We start from the raw sequence: 14,598 nt of genomic DNA on the forward strand, positions 1-14,598 counted from the left end.
GACCCAATGCACTGTAGCCCACAGGCATTGTGGGCTGTCCATGGAATTCTTTGGGCAAGAATACTGGACATGACTGAACGACTAACACACACACACATACTGGAGTGGTTTGCCATTCCCTTTTCCAGGGATCTTCCCAATACTAGGGATCAAACGCAGGTCTCCTGCATTGCAGGCAGATTATTTACCATCTGAACCACAAGAGAAGTCCTAAGCACACAAAATGATCTTTCTTTATATCTATAGAAAATAAAAAGGAAATGAAAGCAAACATCATATCGCATGTTTTCACATGTTTTACAGAAAAGGTAATAATATCGTATGGAGTATAGATCAGCTTCCTGAACTTTCAGACTATGACATCATATTACCAACAGTCTAAAAAAGTACAATGTGTAAGATTCAATAAAACCCTTTTCCTTTGTCTCTCACTGTTCCTATTGAGTTTCTTCATTTGCCTTTTCTGCTTAAATTTAAATAGGCAGTCCTATGTTGACTTTAATTACCAAAATCTGAATTTGGAAATCAGACATTTCTAGTATATCATATTTTTTAATGCTTCGATCCTCAAGCAAAATGAAGACTTATCTCATCTGCCACTCCACCTCCAAGCCAAACTGGACCAGGGCAGATGGGGCTTCAGTTTAGAAGTGGATGTCTTTGTAGGATTTCCCTCTGTCTTGTCATTCATTTACCAGTGAAACTCCCATCCTGGCTTACTTCAACACCACACCACGGAATGCAGGTTTGAAAGATGTGTATAAGTGACTGTGAGGATATGATAGCGCCAGCTACAACATACGGATGAGGAAACTGAGATACAACCATGTAGCTACTTACAGTCAGCAAGTTGAACCAATCAAGTGTTATCTCTGCTCTAACTACAGTCCTGTATTTGGTCTGCCTATTTCACTTTACTTGTTTTTTGCTGCCTTAGTGTCAGTCAAGTGGAGACAATTGTTGATTTATCAAATAAGCCCTTTACAAATACAAATAATTTAAGTTCTTCTTAATTTCAGCTGTATTGATGAATGCACACTCCAATTCAGGGTGGGTTGAGTCTGTTGGATAGACTTGGGCAAAATTTCTCTTTTCAGTGTTTATAAAATAAACATCAATGAAGATATAGTGAAGAGAGCATTAAGAGATGTAAGAGGTTTCCAGGAAAGGGATGTGACTCTACAGATAAAATGACTTGTGCACCCAAGAAAGGAAGGATATTTATCACATCTCTTTCTGTCCTTCCAATTCTCTCTTTCTTTTTACATAGCTCAAACATTTCAATTTTTTAATATTTAATACCATAGTTCTATTGATTTTTAGATTCAGTAAACGTGTCTATATTCTGTGCGAAACAAATTACTCTTTATAATATTATTTCTCAAGACTTTATAGTGAAAATTCCAACAAAAAAATTCCAAATGAATTATGAAACAAAAACCCATTTATACTACTTAATAATTGTCAGGAGATTCCCTGGTAGCTGGGGGCTTCCCTGCTGGGTCAGTGGTAAAGAATCTATCTACCAGTGTAGGAGATGTGGGTTTGATCCCTGAGTTGAGAAGATCTCCTGAAGAAGGAAATTGCAACCCACTCTAGTAGTCTTGCCAGGAAAATTCCATGGACAGAGGAGTCTGGCAGGCTATAGTCCATGAGGTTGCAAAATAGTTGGATAAAACTTAGCAACTAAAAAGTAAAAACAATGATTGTCAGAATAACAACAGTTCCTGATTTTCAAATGTATATGTATATATAAATATATATTAATATATGTGATTTATATAACCACTCCTCCCATTACATAACAGTAAGCATGATGGAGAGCTTGGCAGGAGCACACAGCATTTCAAGTGCATCAGTAACCTTCCACTGTACATTCATTTTATGGAGTACATTTACTATTCCCTTAAAATCTCCATTAAATATGTAAAACTATCTTTTGTCTTTGTAGGTGAATAATTCTCGTTGATATTTTCAAATAATTTCACAAAAATAGGCCACATTAGAGATTTTACTATAAATTATAAATATATTCAGCATCTTACAAACTAGCGTCTTTAAAAATGTTTGAAATTCAAATTCACCTGGGAATACTTATTTAGCCAAAAGTTTGACTGAGATTTTTTGAAATATTCTGATGCTAGTCTAAAATAGTGATATTTGTTAATAGTCACTGCCCACATGATATTTTAGTTTCTTTTAAGCAAGACTAATTTTTTCAATAGCAACAAGTTCATTGATCTACAAATTTTATTTCTAAATATTCATCATATGTTAACGCATCATGTGCACATGCAATAGTTTAAATTTTCTATAATTGTCTACATTTTATTAGTTGACTATTCCATCTCTCTTCCCTATTTTGTTACTTATACCTAAAACGTTTCACTTGCCTACTACTCCTCATTGCCCTTTGCATAAATTCTATTTTTAATTCTTTCAAGGACAGCTTCAAGTCATTTTTGATGAAACTTGTTCTTGTGTCTTTGCACTTCCATTTTCTCACAGTTCTTTAAATTATGCATTATGTTTTTTCAATGTTTTAGTATATTTTGGTACACATTTGCTGTTCCACCGATTAACTCTTATTAGATATTTCAGAGATAGCATTGACAACCTTTCCTTCAACATCCTCTCAGATATACTCTGTAATGATTTGGGTGCCCATCTTACACACTTGTATATCACTGTGTGCATAAGTCCATCATTTACTTTACCTCAAGTAGTATAATTGTCCATTAATTTAATCTCCCCATTATAGACAGAGATGCTTGAGGGAAAAGATTAATTTTTAATCTCCTTTATAGTACAAAATTGAGATAGCCATTTATTCTTCAATAAAACTAGCAATCCATGAAACATTATTCACTAAGGGATACAATTTATCGTGTCCAATATTTGGTAATAAAATGTTTCTTATGTACAAAATATTTTGTTTTTATGATTTTTAGTATTGTTTATACATGTTTAACTCATAAATATTGTAGAAGTCCAATTTCTTTGCCTATTTATGCTTAGACCAATAGTAAGGCAAATATGAACTAGATTTAAATCATGTGAAGTAAATGGAAATTTAGGATGCATTCATAACTGTGATTAAAAATGTACACCATTGTCAGAAATATGTTTAAGTGTTTGAGGTGTTAATTTCTAAGTTTCTCCTTATATTTTCGTCATTCCCCTTCCTGTACTTATACTCAAAATTAAAGTTTTATATCCTCTTTATTCTGATTAAATTCATCCCTGCCTCAAGTGTCCTTTATCATTTCTATCTTTATGTTAGAAAAGCTTTCTTTTATTTTTTTTGACTTTGATTTCTCTTTGAAACGTTCTGCATTTTCAGCTATTTTTTCCTGATTTTCACTAATGTCAGCATATCAACAGAAAATCTATCCCTTAGTTTAAATAATTTCTTTGCATGCTCTTTATTTTACTTATCTCTGAATCCAGCAGATCACAAAGTCCCTCCTGTTCTGATACTTCAGATTTCTCAATTCTGCACCTGTCGATTCCAAACAGCTACCCTATTTGTGCCACCTTTTCTCTCTGCTTCAGTGTTTGCCAAATTATTTTTCTAACTTATTGATTTATGACACTGCCACTCTAATCAAAAACACACACACACATACATAGATGTATGTGTCTGTTTCAGGTTCATGGCACTCAGCACCCAACCTTCTCTTTCAGTCTGTTGAATGTTTAACTATACATACATTTCTTCTTAAATTCTATATCCTTCATAAATATTCCATAACAATTCTAGCTTGATCAAATAGCTGGATCCTCTTTACACCAATAATTATTCTTATCATATAAAAATTTTGGAATTTTATAGTGGTTGTTACTTATTTATACATATAGATACTTGTCTTATAGATTGCACTGTAGGATGAGCAGAATAAAGAGAGTATTATTCAATTCACATCTCCTAAGAATCAAGAACAAGTATCATAAATACATATATCTTATTATATAAAAGTGGCAGGAATTTTTAACAATGCAATTTTCAAAGGCTACAACAATAATAAACTTAAAACATTTTAAGACAACTGGGGAAATGATATTAACAATCAGAGCATATATACTTTACTTTGAATAAAACTGTTTGATAGTATTAATATTAATGTTATAATTGCTATCTCAATGACATCATTTGCTATCCATCTCAAAAGCTCAGCTTCTCTGCTGCTGTTGCTGCTGCTAAATCACTTCAGTCGTGTCCGACTCTGTGTGACCCCATAGACAGAAGCCCACCAGGCTCCCCCATCCCTGGGATTCTCCAGGCAAGAACACTGGAGTGGGTTGCCATTTCCTTCTCCAATGTGTGAAAGTGAAAAGTGAAAGTGAAGTCGCTCAGTCGTGTCCGACCCATAGCGACCCCATGGACTGCAACCTACCAGGCTCCTCCATCCAGGCAAGAGTACTGGAGTGGCTTCTCTGAGAATCTGCTAATAGGGCAATGGAGCAACCAGGTTCTAATCTTCCATACTTTGCAACATTGGGAACAGAACCAAATAGATCATAAAAATGTATCAGCACTATTTTAAAAAGACTCATATACTCATTCACCAATCACAATATGATATTCACAGGGGCAATAATAAGAAAGGAGAAAAGGTTTTAAAGTTCTATTGTTTTTCATTTGGTTATATCTGCTTATACAGTCTACTGAAATTCAATAGACCCATCTCACTGGAGAATTGGGAGTGCAAAGTTTTTCACTGAGCTTGCATTCAAATTGTATTCACTTTGATAAAATTTGAATTCAGCCTTAAAGCATCAGTATCTGACATACATAAACTCTTTGGAAGCCGTCTAAGCAAGATATAAAAATGTATATGAATGCTTAATTGTTAAAAAAAAAAACTTTCAAAATACTTAATTTAAAATGACTGCAGTTTAGTATGCAGTCTCCACCCATATAGGTGGAATTTTATAGGAATAGAATTTTGTGCGAATTAAAAAATTCTCATGAGGTGCAAAATAATTAACTCATTACCTCTGGTTAATGAATAATGAAAAAGCCATCTCAGAGAATCAACATTTTCCCCTTCATCACAGTAAACTGGTGGATTTCAAATTGTGCCCTGCACACTACCTACACCAGAGTCTATTGGAATGCTTATTTACAATTCAGATTTCTGGGTCTAAGCTCTGTCAACTGAAGCACTGCTTTTATCACGACAACATAGGATCCCAAAGGATTCCGAAGGCAAACATGATTTGAGAACCACTGGGAGACCACTGGTGAGTAAGTCCCAGATTATCAATTGTATGTCTTATCTTCAGGAGATATTTATTTCTTTTTATTGAAATAGACAAAGACCCATTTGGGAATTAAACTGAAAGCATTTACTCCACTTAGTGAAAAACTAGTTTTATAATGTGTCTTGGCTTATTTTTCAAGAATAGAAATAGAATCAAATATAATGACTCATGCCTACATTCTATGTGAGAACTGAAAAATTGAGTATAAACTCTTTGTGTACTTTTTTAATCCCTAACATTTATAATTTTTAATGCTTTTGTAGGGCTTCCCAGCTGGCGCTAGTGGTACAGAATCATCCTGCCAATGCAAGAAATGTAAAAGACCCAGGTCTAATTCCTGAGTTGGGAAGATCCCTGCAGGAGGGCAAGACAACCACACTCCAGTATTCTTGCCTTGAGACTCCCATAGACAGAGGAGCCTGGTGAGCTGTGGTCCATGGGGTCACAAAGAGTTGGACATGACTGAAGCAACTTAGCATGCATGCACACAATCCTTTTTACACATTTCCACCCAAATGAAGAGAATATCTAATTGTCAAATATCATAGATACATACAATATTAAAGATCAACTTATTTAATTCTTTTGTCTTAGTCATATCTTTGGGAGGTTTTGAGCAGCTGAGCACCCACCCACACCCACACACACAACGTAAAAGCTACAGATTAGAATAAATTGTCAGAGAATGCTAGAAAAGTGCTATATGTTTGAAATTTCTTAAATAAAATTTAACTATGGGAATTAAACTGTGTATTAAAGTTGATGCTAACTTGGCACTAGTATTAAATTTGAGAAACATACACAAACATGAGTTTATATCATTAACCCCTTCACATATTATTATTATTTTTTTTTATCACTTAAAACCAATACCCAATTCCAATTAAGGAAAGCCTTAACTGACATTTGATCTACACTGTTAAATTTGCATAGAACTGATCGATGCCACTCTTCCAATCTCAAATATTTGAGTGAAGCTGAAGAGGGCTTTCTCACTTAAATAGTAGTGGAACTTACATAAGACCAATTATTTTAGTCGTGTTTCTTCTGGTATTTCATTCAGAGTAATTGCTACCATCCCTTTCTAATTCTTTCACCTAAAATAACATATTGGAGACAGTGATAAGAACAGAAATCCCACCTTTGCCTCAGAGGCATCTTTAGAATCATGCTGGGGTTTTTAACAGTTTATTTGTGCTTGACCAGCAGGTAGGAAGCAAGCCCTTGGCCAGAGTCTCCAGATAAACTAGGAGGTGAGATTTGTACATATTTCATTCCCTAACTGGCCCAGAAGGAGATTGTGAAAAGAACTGAAGTGATTCTCAGCATGTACATATTAAGCCGTTTTAGTCCTGTCTGACTCTGAGACCCCATGGACTGTAGCCTACCAGGCTCCTCTGTCCATAGGATTCTCCAGGCCAGAATACTGGAGTGGGTTGCTATGCCTTCCTCCAGGGCATGTAATTACATATTCAGCTGTATCCTGGGCGCTCAAAATTCAGGAAATATTTTTTCCTATGATGTTATTTAAATAAATATATAAATCTATATGAAGCTTTAAAATGTCAAATTGCATATTAAAATCAAATATAAAATATATAAATATGCAAATATATCTAAAAATAAATTTAAATCATGAACATGTATCTTTAGTGGGTGATCTCAGTCATTCTCATAACGATCAAACTTTGGGCACCTGGGAGAACGTGAAAGGATATTTTCTAAGGCTGGATCAGAGTAGCAGTTTTTAGTTCTTTATTCAGAATACCTTATTACATGGTTTTACTGAGAAAATTTCAGTGTCAAAGCTCACCATTTTCCATTTAACTGGGTTCATACTGATTCTATTAAAAATCTTTATTAATTACACATTATAATGACTACTTCCTTAAACATAAACAAAATATTATCAATTTTAAACTATTAAAAGAGCCTGTCTCGACCTGGATGCCAAAAAAGTGATAAGATGAAACGAAGAGATATGTTTTAATTAAACAGATCAATATTTTTCAATAAGAAAAATATTTTTATCACCATTTACTTAGTAATTCAATAATTAATCTGGGCATCTTTCTATATCATACATATACAATTTAAGAAAAAATATATAGTTGGATATAAGTATGTATATATTTGGGCTTCCCTGGTGGCTCAGACAGTAAAGAATCTGCTTGCAATGCAAGAGACACAGATTTGATCCCTGAGTCAGGAAGATCCCCTGGAGAAGGGAATGGCTACCCACTCCTGTATTCTTGCTGGGAGAATTCCATGGACAAAGTAGCCTGGAGGGTTACAGTCCATGAGGTTGCAAAGAGTCAGACACAACTGAACGACTAACAGTTTCACTTTCATGTGTATATTTAGGCATAATTCTGTAGTTTTTGATAGTTTGTGCAAAAAAGATCAGATCTTACTTATTGTGCAGTAGTAATTTGGCTGATGCATTTAATTCTTTAATTTTAGATTGTTTTTATATTATTTTATAAAGTAACTATTGTACAAATATTATCAACATAATTGAATCAAAATTCCTATAATGAGAAACAGTCAGTACAAACAAATATGTTAGTTATTAGATGAAAACAAACCTATTTTTATTTGTTTATTTTTTGGCCACACCACACCAAACCACTTATGGGATCTTAGTTTCCTAACCAGGGATTGAACTTGGACCACCACAGGGAAATACTGAGTCCTAACCAGTGGGTTGCCAGGGAATTCCCAAAAATCAGACTTACTTTAAAATATTGCTTATGACTAAGAAATTGTCTTAAAAGAAATATTAATGACCTATGTTCTACATTCAAATTTGTTTACCATACAAACAGTTCTTACATGCTTATTTTGGAAAAAAAGCAAACACTTCTTTACATTTCCTATAAATTACCTCTTTTCATCTAAAATATGAAGGGCTTTATTTCACCTAAGTTGCTTTCTTATTCATTACAAAATTATTACAGAAGAGATAAGTGAGAGAAATATTCTGCCTAATGTGAATTAACCACATCACTTAATTGATTTGATCTCATAGTGTATAATTTAGATAAGCTTGTTAGATGGTTTTGTCATTTAGAATTCAAGTAATGGAAACCACCAGTGTTTTGCTGGTAGCTTGTTTTGACAGACGGAGATCCTCTACGGATGTACTTGATTATAGCAGATGGAAGTTATATGACTATATGTAAAAGATTTTACAAAGAAAAATTTGAATCTTCATCTGTCTGCAGGTAGAGCTCTTTTAACATACTGGCATTATTTCTATTTCTAAAATAGTAATCCCTCCTTTTTTTATAAACAGTAGTACCCTATATTATCTGTGGGACTTTGTGCACAAAACACGGATATCAAAGGTAAATTGCCTTTTAAGAAGGAAAGTGATAAAATGTTAGAGTTTGAAGTCCATTCATAAGATGAGGTCTTTGGTTCTCCTACCAAGGGGTTGTGTGATCTTGGACAAGTTACTTAACTTTTGGTAATAATACAACCTTGCTATTTTATGTCTAAAATTGAGAAACTACTAGACAGTCATTGTAAAGCTAAATGGGAATATATATGCAAATCACTTTGCATAATGCATGAAACATGGTAACTTATTAGTAAATATCATTGTCACCATCATCAAATTAAATTGGTAGGAAATTTTGATGCCTCAGGAACCATTTATTTTGCAACAATAAAACAGTAAACTATTTACACTTGCATCATACAAATGGCTATGCCCTTTAATTTTATTTCCATTTCTAACAGATTTACAGAAGGAAATGGATGGAAATGGGTGCTTAACAATGTTGCACATGCATATGTACACACACAAGTCAAAACAAATTATGATTAGTAAATTTTAAGAAATAATCTTGTGCATATTTAAGCAACAATAAAATGTAGCTTCATGAAGTTTATCTGAAGGGGAATTTTTTTCCAGCATAATTGATTAATAGATAAGAACAAATATAGCTGGTTATGGGAAATTCTCTTTTTAAGTTACAATATGTATGAAATATATGTCTTTTTGACTTTTATATTCAAAAGGTTAGTATTTCAGTTTGTCATTTTATGTCATATTTTCAGTTTAATTGATCCATGTGAGAAACACTCCTGCACAAAGAGCATTGGCTTCTATAGAGGTGGCTTTTCTGTTTTTAAATGTATTCTGTATTTTCCTCTGAAGGATGTAATTCAAAATGACAGTACATTAAAAAGAGCTTGACACAAGTCATGTAAAGTTTCAAGGGGATTAATTTTTTATTCATGCAAAATGTGAAAAACCCTCTTCTTTCTCATGATTCAAAAATATCTCTCACCCTATTATATTTTCAGGCTATAGTTCAAATGTGCTTGCAACACTTGCATATTTGAAGAAAGAAAATAATTAGATCACAGTGATCCATTTGATATATTTATTCTACCCTTTCATTTCTGTTTACAGTGACAATTCAACATATGTCATGTGACTTTGCAGATGCGTTTTGAAAGTATGGTTTTAGAGTTGCAGGTAAAATAAAAGATTTTCATTTTAATATTATGTTGAATTGGAAGAAATTTGAACTGCAGAGTCAAAAAAAAGTTTGCCAGTTTTGATGATCCTGGGCAAGTTAATCTCTCTAAGCCTCAGTTTTCTTAACAGCAAAACATGGAATATAAAGACCTCGAAGTATTTCCAAAGAAAATGATTAAGTTCCTGACACAGCATGTAAATGCTCTAAAAGTCCAAATACTCTTACCTCCCAGTCCTTCTTTCTGGGTCTCATCCAGTTACTCTTAGACCTACAGACTCAACTTTGAATAAATTCCAAATGGGCCTGCTGTTTTATCCAGATTCTTTTCCCCAGCAAAGACCTGGAGTTGATTTTCCTGTTGCCCTGGGACCTGAGTGCACCATCTTGGTTCTCTGACTATACTGCTAGTTTCTCTCCCACTGAGACATTTTCATTTCCTTGTTGTATTCCAGTCTATTTGTCTGATGGCTGCACAAAGTTTTGTGAACTACCCTTCATTCATATTCAGAAGCTGTTTCTTTCCAATGGTTGAGTTTTATACTCCTCATCTGAAAAACTTCACCATCATCCTTGTGAATAAGAGTATTGACACCACCTAAGATCTCTGTTGTCTCCTATACACTAGACTGAACCTATTTTATATGCACAAAATCCAAAACAAGATTTTAAATCACAATACCATCTTTTATGTAAAAGTATACTAATCCTTCAAACTAGTCTCCTCAATTAGCTATTACAAATTACCACAAATACATAGTAAAAATGTTAAAACTCAGTATTTTTCAGGGACTATGTTCTTTGTTAATGCCATATGACAGAGAATCAAATACTTTATTTTTTCCATTTACATATTTATTTATACTTCTTCTGTTTCCCTTAATAGAAGAGAAAGAGAAAGGGATGCTCTAGGGCTCTGTTATTAGTCATAACATATTATTTGCTAGCTATTTGTCATACACATCCCATTTGCTAAAGTAGGGTGATTTCTAATTGCCAGTCTTATAACATTTGTTCAGTACACTGACTTTCTGATCACTAACTAAATATATTTTCCCCAAAATATGTTGGTAGTTTTAAGAAAAAAATGACCAAGTGTTTAAGTATGTAAAGCCATACAGCTAAAGGGATAAAATATCCATTTAGCTAAATGTTCTCAGTGTTATATACTTTGGTAGATAAACTCACCTGGAATTAGATGAGGAAAATCATTTTGCTTTGTTTTATAAAACTGTTCATGCAAAACAGTGACTTCATCAAGTTCCTTATAGAAACAATGATAGAAATGTTCACTTTCTGTATTCTAAGTTCTAGGAACACTGAACTACAATCCTAAAAAAGTACCAAAAATCAAACAGGTACTTATTGGTGTTAAATGTAATACTGCAAAAGAAAACTAGATATAACACAAGTGAGAGGTATTCATTTTCAACAAGAAACATAGAATTACAGAGAAGAGATAAGTGTGAATTATTCTATTATCATAGAAACTGTAGCAATTTTCACCTACTGCCAAACTCAAATAAGATACAACTAAAGTAATGAAATAGCATCACTGTATCATAAGATATCTCTAGGGAATTATACAGAAACAATTTAACATATATAATTGATAAAGTGAAGACAGAAAATTTTATGTTAGTTATATGATATAACATAGCACAGTGGGATGTGCATCATAAGTCAAATTATACAGCAATTTTCATATTTGTATTACTTTTTCAATTAGTAAGAAATTAAAAAAGATCCCAACCTACTATGAATATTTTACTTTCATATATATTGATAACATAATTTGTATAATTATTGACTTCATTTATGTTATTTTATATTAAAATCACAGTATGTACAACTCTAATGGAAAAATGTAATTCTAAAGATATTTAATTTTTAGCTTCTGCTTTCTAAAGAACAAAAGTGTCTGGAAAAATCATTACAAGTCCTGTAAAATTCAATGAGACGTAAGACATTTTTTAAAAAGCTGCACTGATTTAGACTTAACAGGAAAGAACTTACTTTTGGGGAATCGAGGTGGATTGTCATTGACATCCGTGAGGGTGATGTTGACTATTGTCGTTCCAGCTAACCCTCCCAGCTGTCCGCCCATATCCTTGGCTTGGATGAGGACTTGGTATTGTTCTTTGACTTCCCTGTCCATGTTTGGCAAAGCTGTTCTAATGACACCTTAAGGGGGAAAAAATAGAAAACAAATATCACAAATGTTCAGTTTTCCAAATAGTCCACAACAAGAAAATGATTCTATATATAGATTCTTTAGCAAAGACATGCCAACAAAAATTATGTGGTTTTTTAAAAATTAATTTAGTTTAGTTGGAGGCTAATTACTTTACAATATTGTAGTGGTTTTTGCCATACATTGACATGGATCAGCCACAGGTGCGTGTGTCCCCCCATCCTGAATCCCCCTCCCACCTCCCTTCTTATCCGATCCCGCTGGGTTGTCCCAGAGCACCGGCTTTGAGTGCCCTGCTTCATTCACTGAACTTGCACTGCTCATCTGTTTTACATATGGTAATATACATGTTTCAGGGATATTCTCTGAAATCATCCCACCTTTGCCTTTGCCCACATACTCCAAAATACTGTTGTTTATATCTGTGTCTCTTTTGCTGCCCTGCATATAGGATCATCGTTACGATCTAAGTTCCAAATACATGCATTAATATACTGTACTGGTGTTTCTCTTTCTGACTTACTTCACTCTGTATAATAGGCTCCAGTTTCACCCACATCATTAGAATTGACTCAAACGCATTCATTTTTATAGCTGAGTAATATTCCATTGTATATATGAACCACAACTTCCTTATCCACTCATCTGCTGATGGGCATCTAGGTTGCTTCAATGTCCTAGCTATTATAAACAGTGCTGCAATGAACACTGGGGTACATATGTCTCTTTCAATTCTGGTGTCCTCAGTGTGTATGCCCATCAGTGGGATTGCTGGGTCATATGGCAGTTCTATATCTAGTTTTTTTTTTAAGGAATCTCCACACTGTTCTCCACTGTACCAGTTTACATTCCCACTAGCAGTGTAAGCTGCTGCTGCTGCTAAGTCGCTTCAGTCATGTCCGACTCTGTGCAACCCCATAGACGGCAGCCCACCAGGCTCCACCATCTCTGGGATTTTCCAGGCAAGAACACTGGAGTGGGTTGCCATTTACTTCTCCAATGCGTGAAAGTGAAAAGTGAAAGTGAAGTTGCTCAGTCGTGTCAGACTAGTAGCGACCCCATGAACTGTAGGCCACCAGGCTCCTCTGTCCGTAGGATTTTCTAGGCAAGAGTACTAGAGTGGCTTGCCATTGCCTTCTCCGAGCAGTGTAAGAGGGTTCCCTTTTCTCCACACCCTCTCCAGCATTTATTGTTTGTAGACTTTTTGATGGTGGCCATTCTGACCAGCATGAGATGATACCTCATTATGGTTTTCATTTGCATTCTCTACTAATGAATGATGTTGAGCATATTTTCATGTGTTTATTAGTCACCTATATGTCTTCTTTGGAGAAATGTCTGTTTAGTTCTTTGGCCCATTTTTTTATTGGGTTGTATGTTTTTCTGGTATCGTGCTGCATAAGCTGTTTGCATATTTTGGAATTTAATTCTTTGTCTGTGGTTTCATTTGCTTTATTTCCCCCCATTAAATTATGTGTAGTTTTAAAAGTGAAACACCCACGATGTCCAATAGTTTGGATATAATTCAATATATTGTGGTAACAGCCATTTACTGACATTTGTGCAGCATTGTGGGATATGATTAAGGACCTCACAAAGTCAACCCCAGTTAGACATAATTCACACAGAATCATCTTACCTTTAAAAAATAAATTGTTAAAAATGTATATTTTATATATACATGCTCAGTCACTAAGTTGTGTCCAATTCTTTGCAACCCCATGGATTATAGCCTGCCAGACTCCTATGTCCATGGGATTTTCTAGGCAAGGATACTGGAACTTGTTGCTATTTCCTAAGTGGTTATAGTGAGCATGAGATTTCTAAAAAATGCCATATTCTTCTTCGTTCTTATTTTTTAAGGATACATATATTAACTTTTTTAAACACTTGAAATATTTTATTTGTATATTTTCTTTTGTTTTTCAGGATTCCTCTCATTAATTTTAGTCACAGATTTTTTTTTTTAATTAGATTTCATTAAGCTTTGCCATTGTAGGGAGTTTTGTCTCTCTTATCACCAAGTTACTCCAGCCTCTAATGGAGATTTATCATTCAGAAAAAAACTTGGTAAGATTGTGTTGACCATCTGACTGGTGGAATGACTAGCTGAGTAAAGGAAGGGATCTATAAATAATCTGTAATCATGAATCATTTGATATATATATATATATACATATTTCAGAGAAGGCAATGGCAAGCCACTCCAGTACTCTTGCCTAGAAAATCCCACGGATGGAGGAGCCTGGTGGGCTGCAGTCCGTGGGGTCGCTAAGGGTTGGACACAACTGAGCGACTTAGCTTTCACTTTTCACTTTCACACATTGGAGAAGGAAATGGCAACCCACTCCAGTGTTCTTGCCTGGAGAATCCCAGGAATGGGGGAGCCTGGCGGGCTTCCGTCTATGGGGTCACACAGAGTCGGACACGACTGAAGTGACTTAGCAGCAGCAGCAGCAGCATATACATATTTACATAGCCTACTCATTTTCTGGCTTTATGTCCAAGTGTAGAACTGTATTTATATAAAAATTAAAACCTTCTGGATTTATTAAATGAATTCTATAACAAACACTAATATATACCCAATAATTTTAGGAGGGGATTGTAGATAATTTGTCTTATTGCCTGTGTGTTTAGTAT

The 14,598-nt window shown here is 34.3% G+C and overlaps 1 protein-coding gene across 2 annotated transcripts in view; it reads right to left on the reverse strand.

Annotated features, from left to right (window-relative positions):
* Positions 1 to 14,598, reverse strand: part of CDH12 (cadherin 12) — a 322,134-nt gene that overhangs the window by 73,471 nt on the left and 234,065 nt on the right. For both annotated transcript variants that reach the window (XM_088845562.1, XM_055422238.1), the window contains one exon: positions 11,778 to 11,945. In XM_088845562.1, coding sequence (XP_088701688.1) covers positions 11,778 to 11,945 — 168 coding nt within the window. The remainder of the gene's footprint in view (positions 1 to 11,777; positions 11,946 to 14,598) is intronic.

The sequence above is a fragment of the Moschus berezovskii genome, chromosome 18 (genome assembly GCF_049115385.1).
Source record: "Moschus berezovskii isolate FMDL1 chromosome 18, NW_MosBer_1.0, whole genome shotgun sequence".
NCBI classification, from domain to species: Eukaryota; Metazoa; Chordata; class Mammalia; order Artiodactyla; family Moschidae; genus Moschus; species Moschus berezovskii.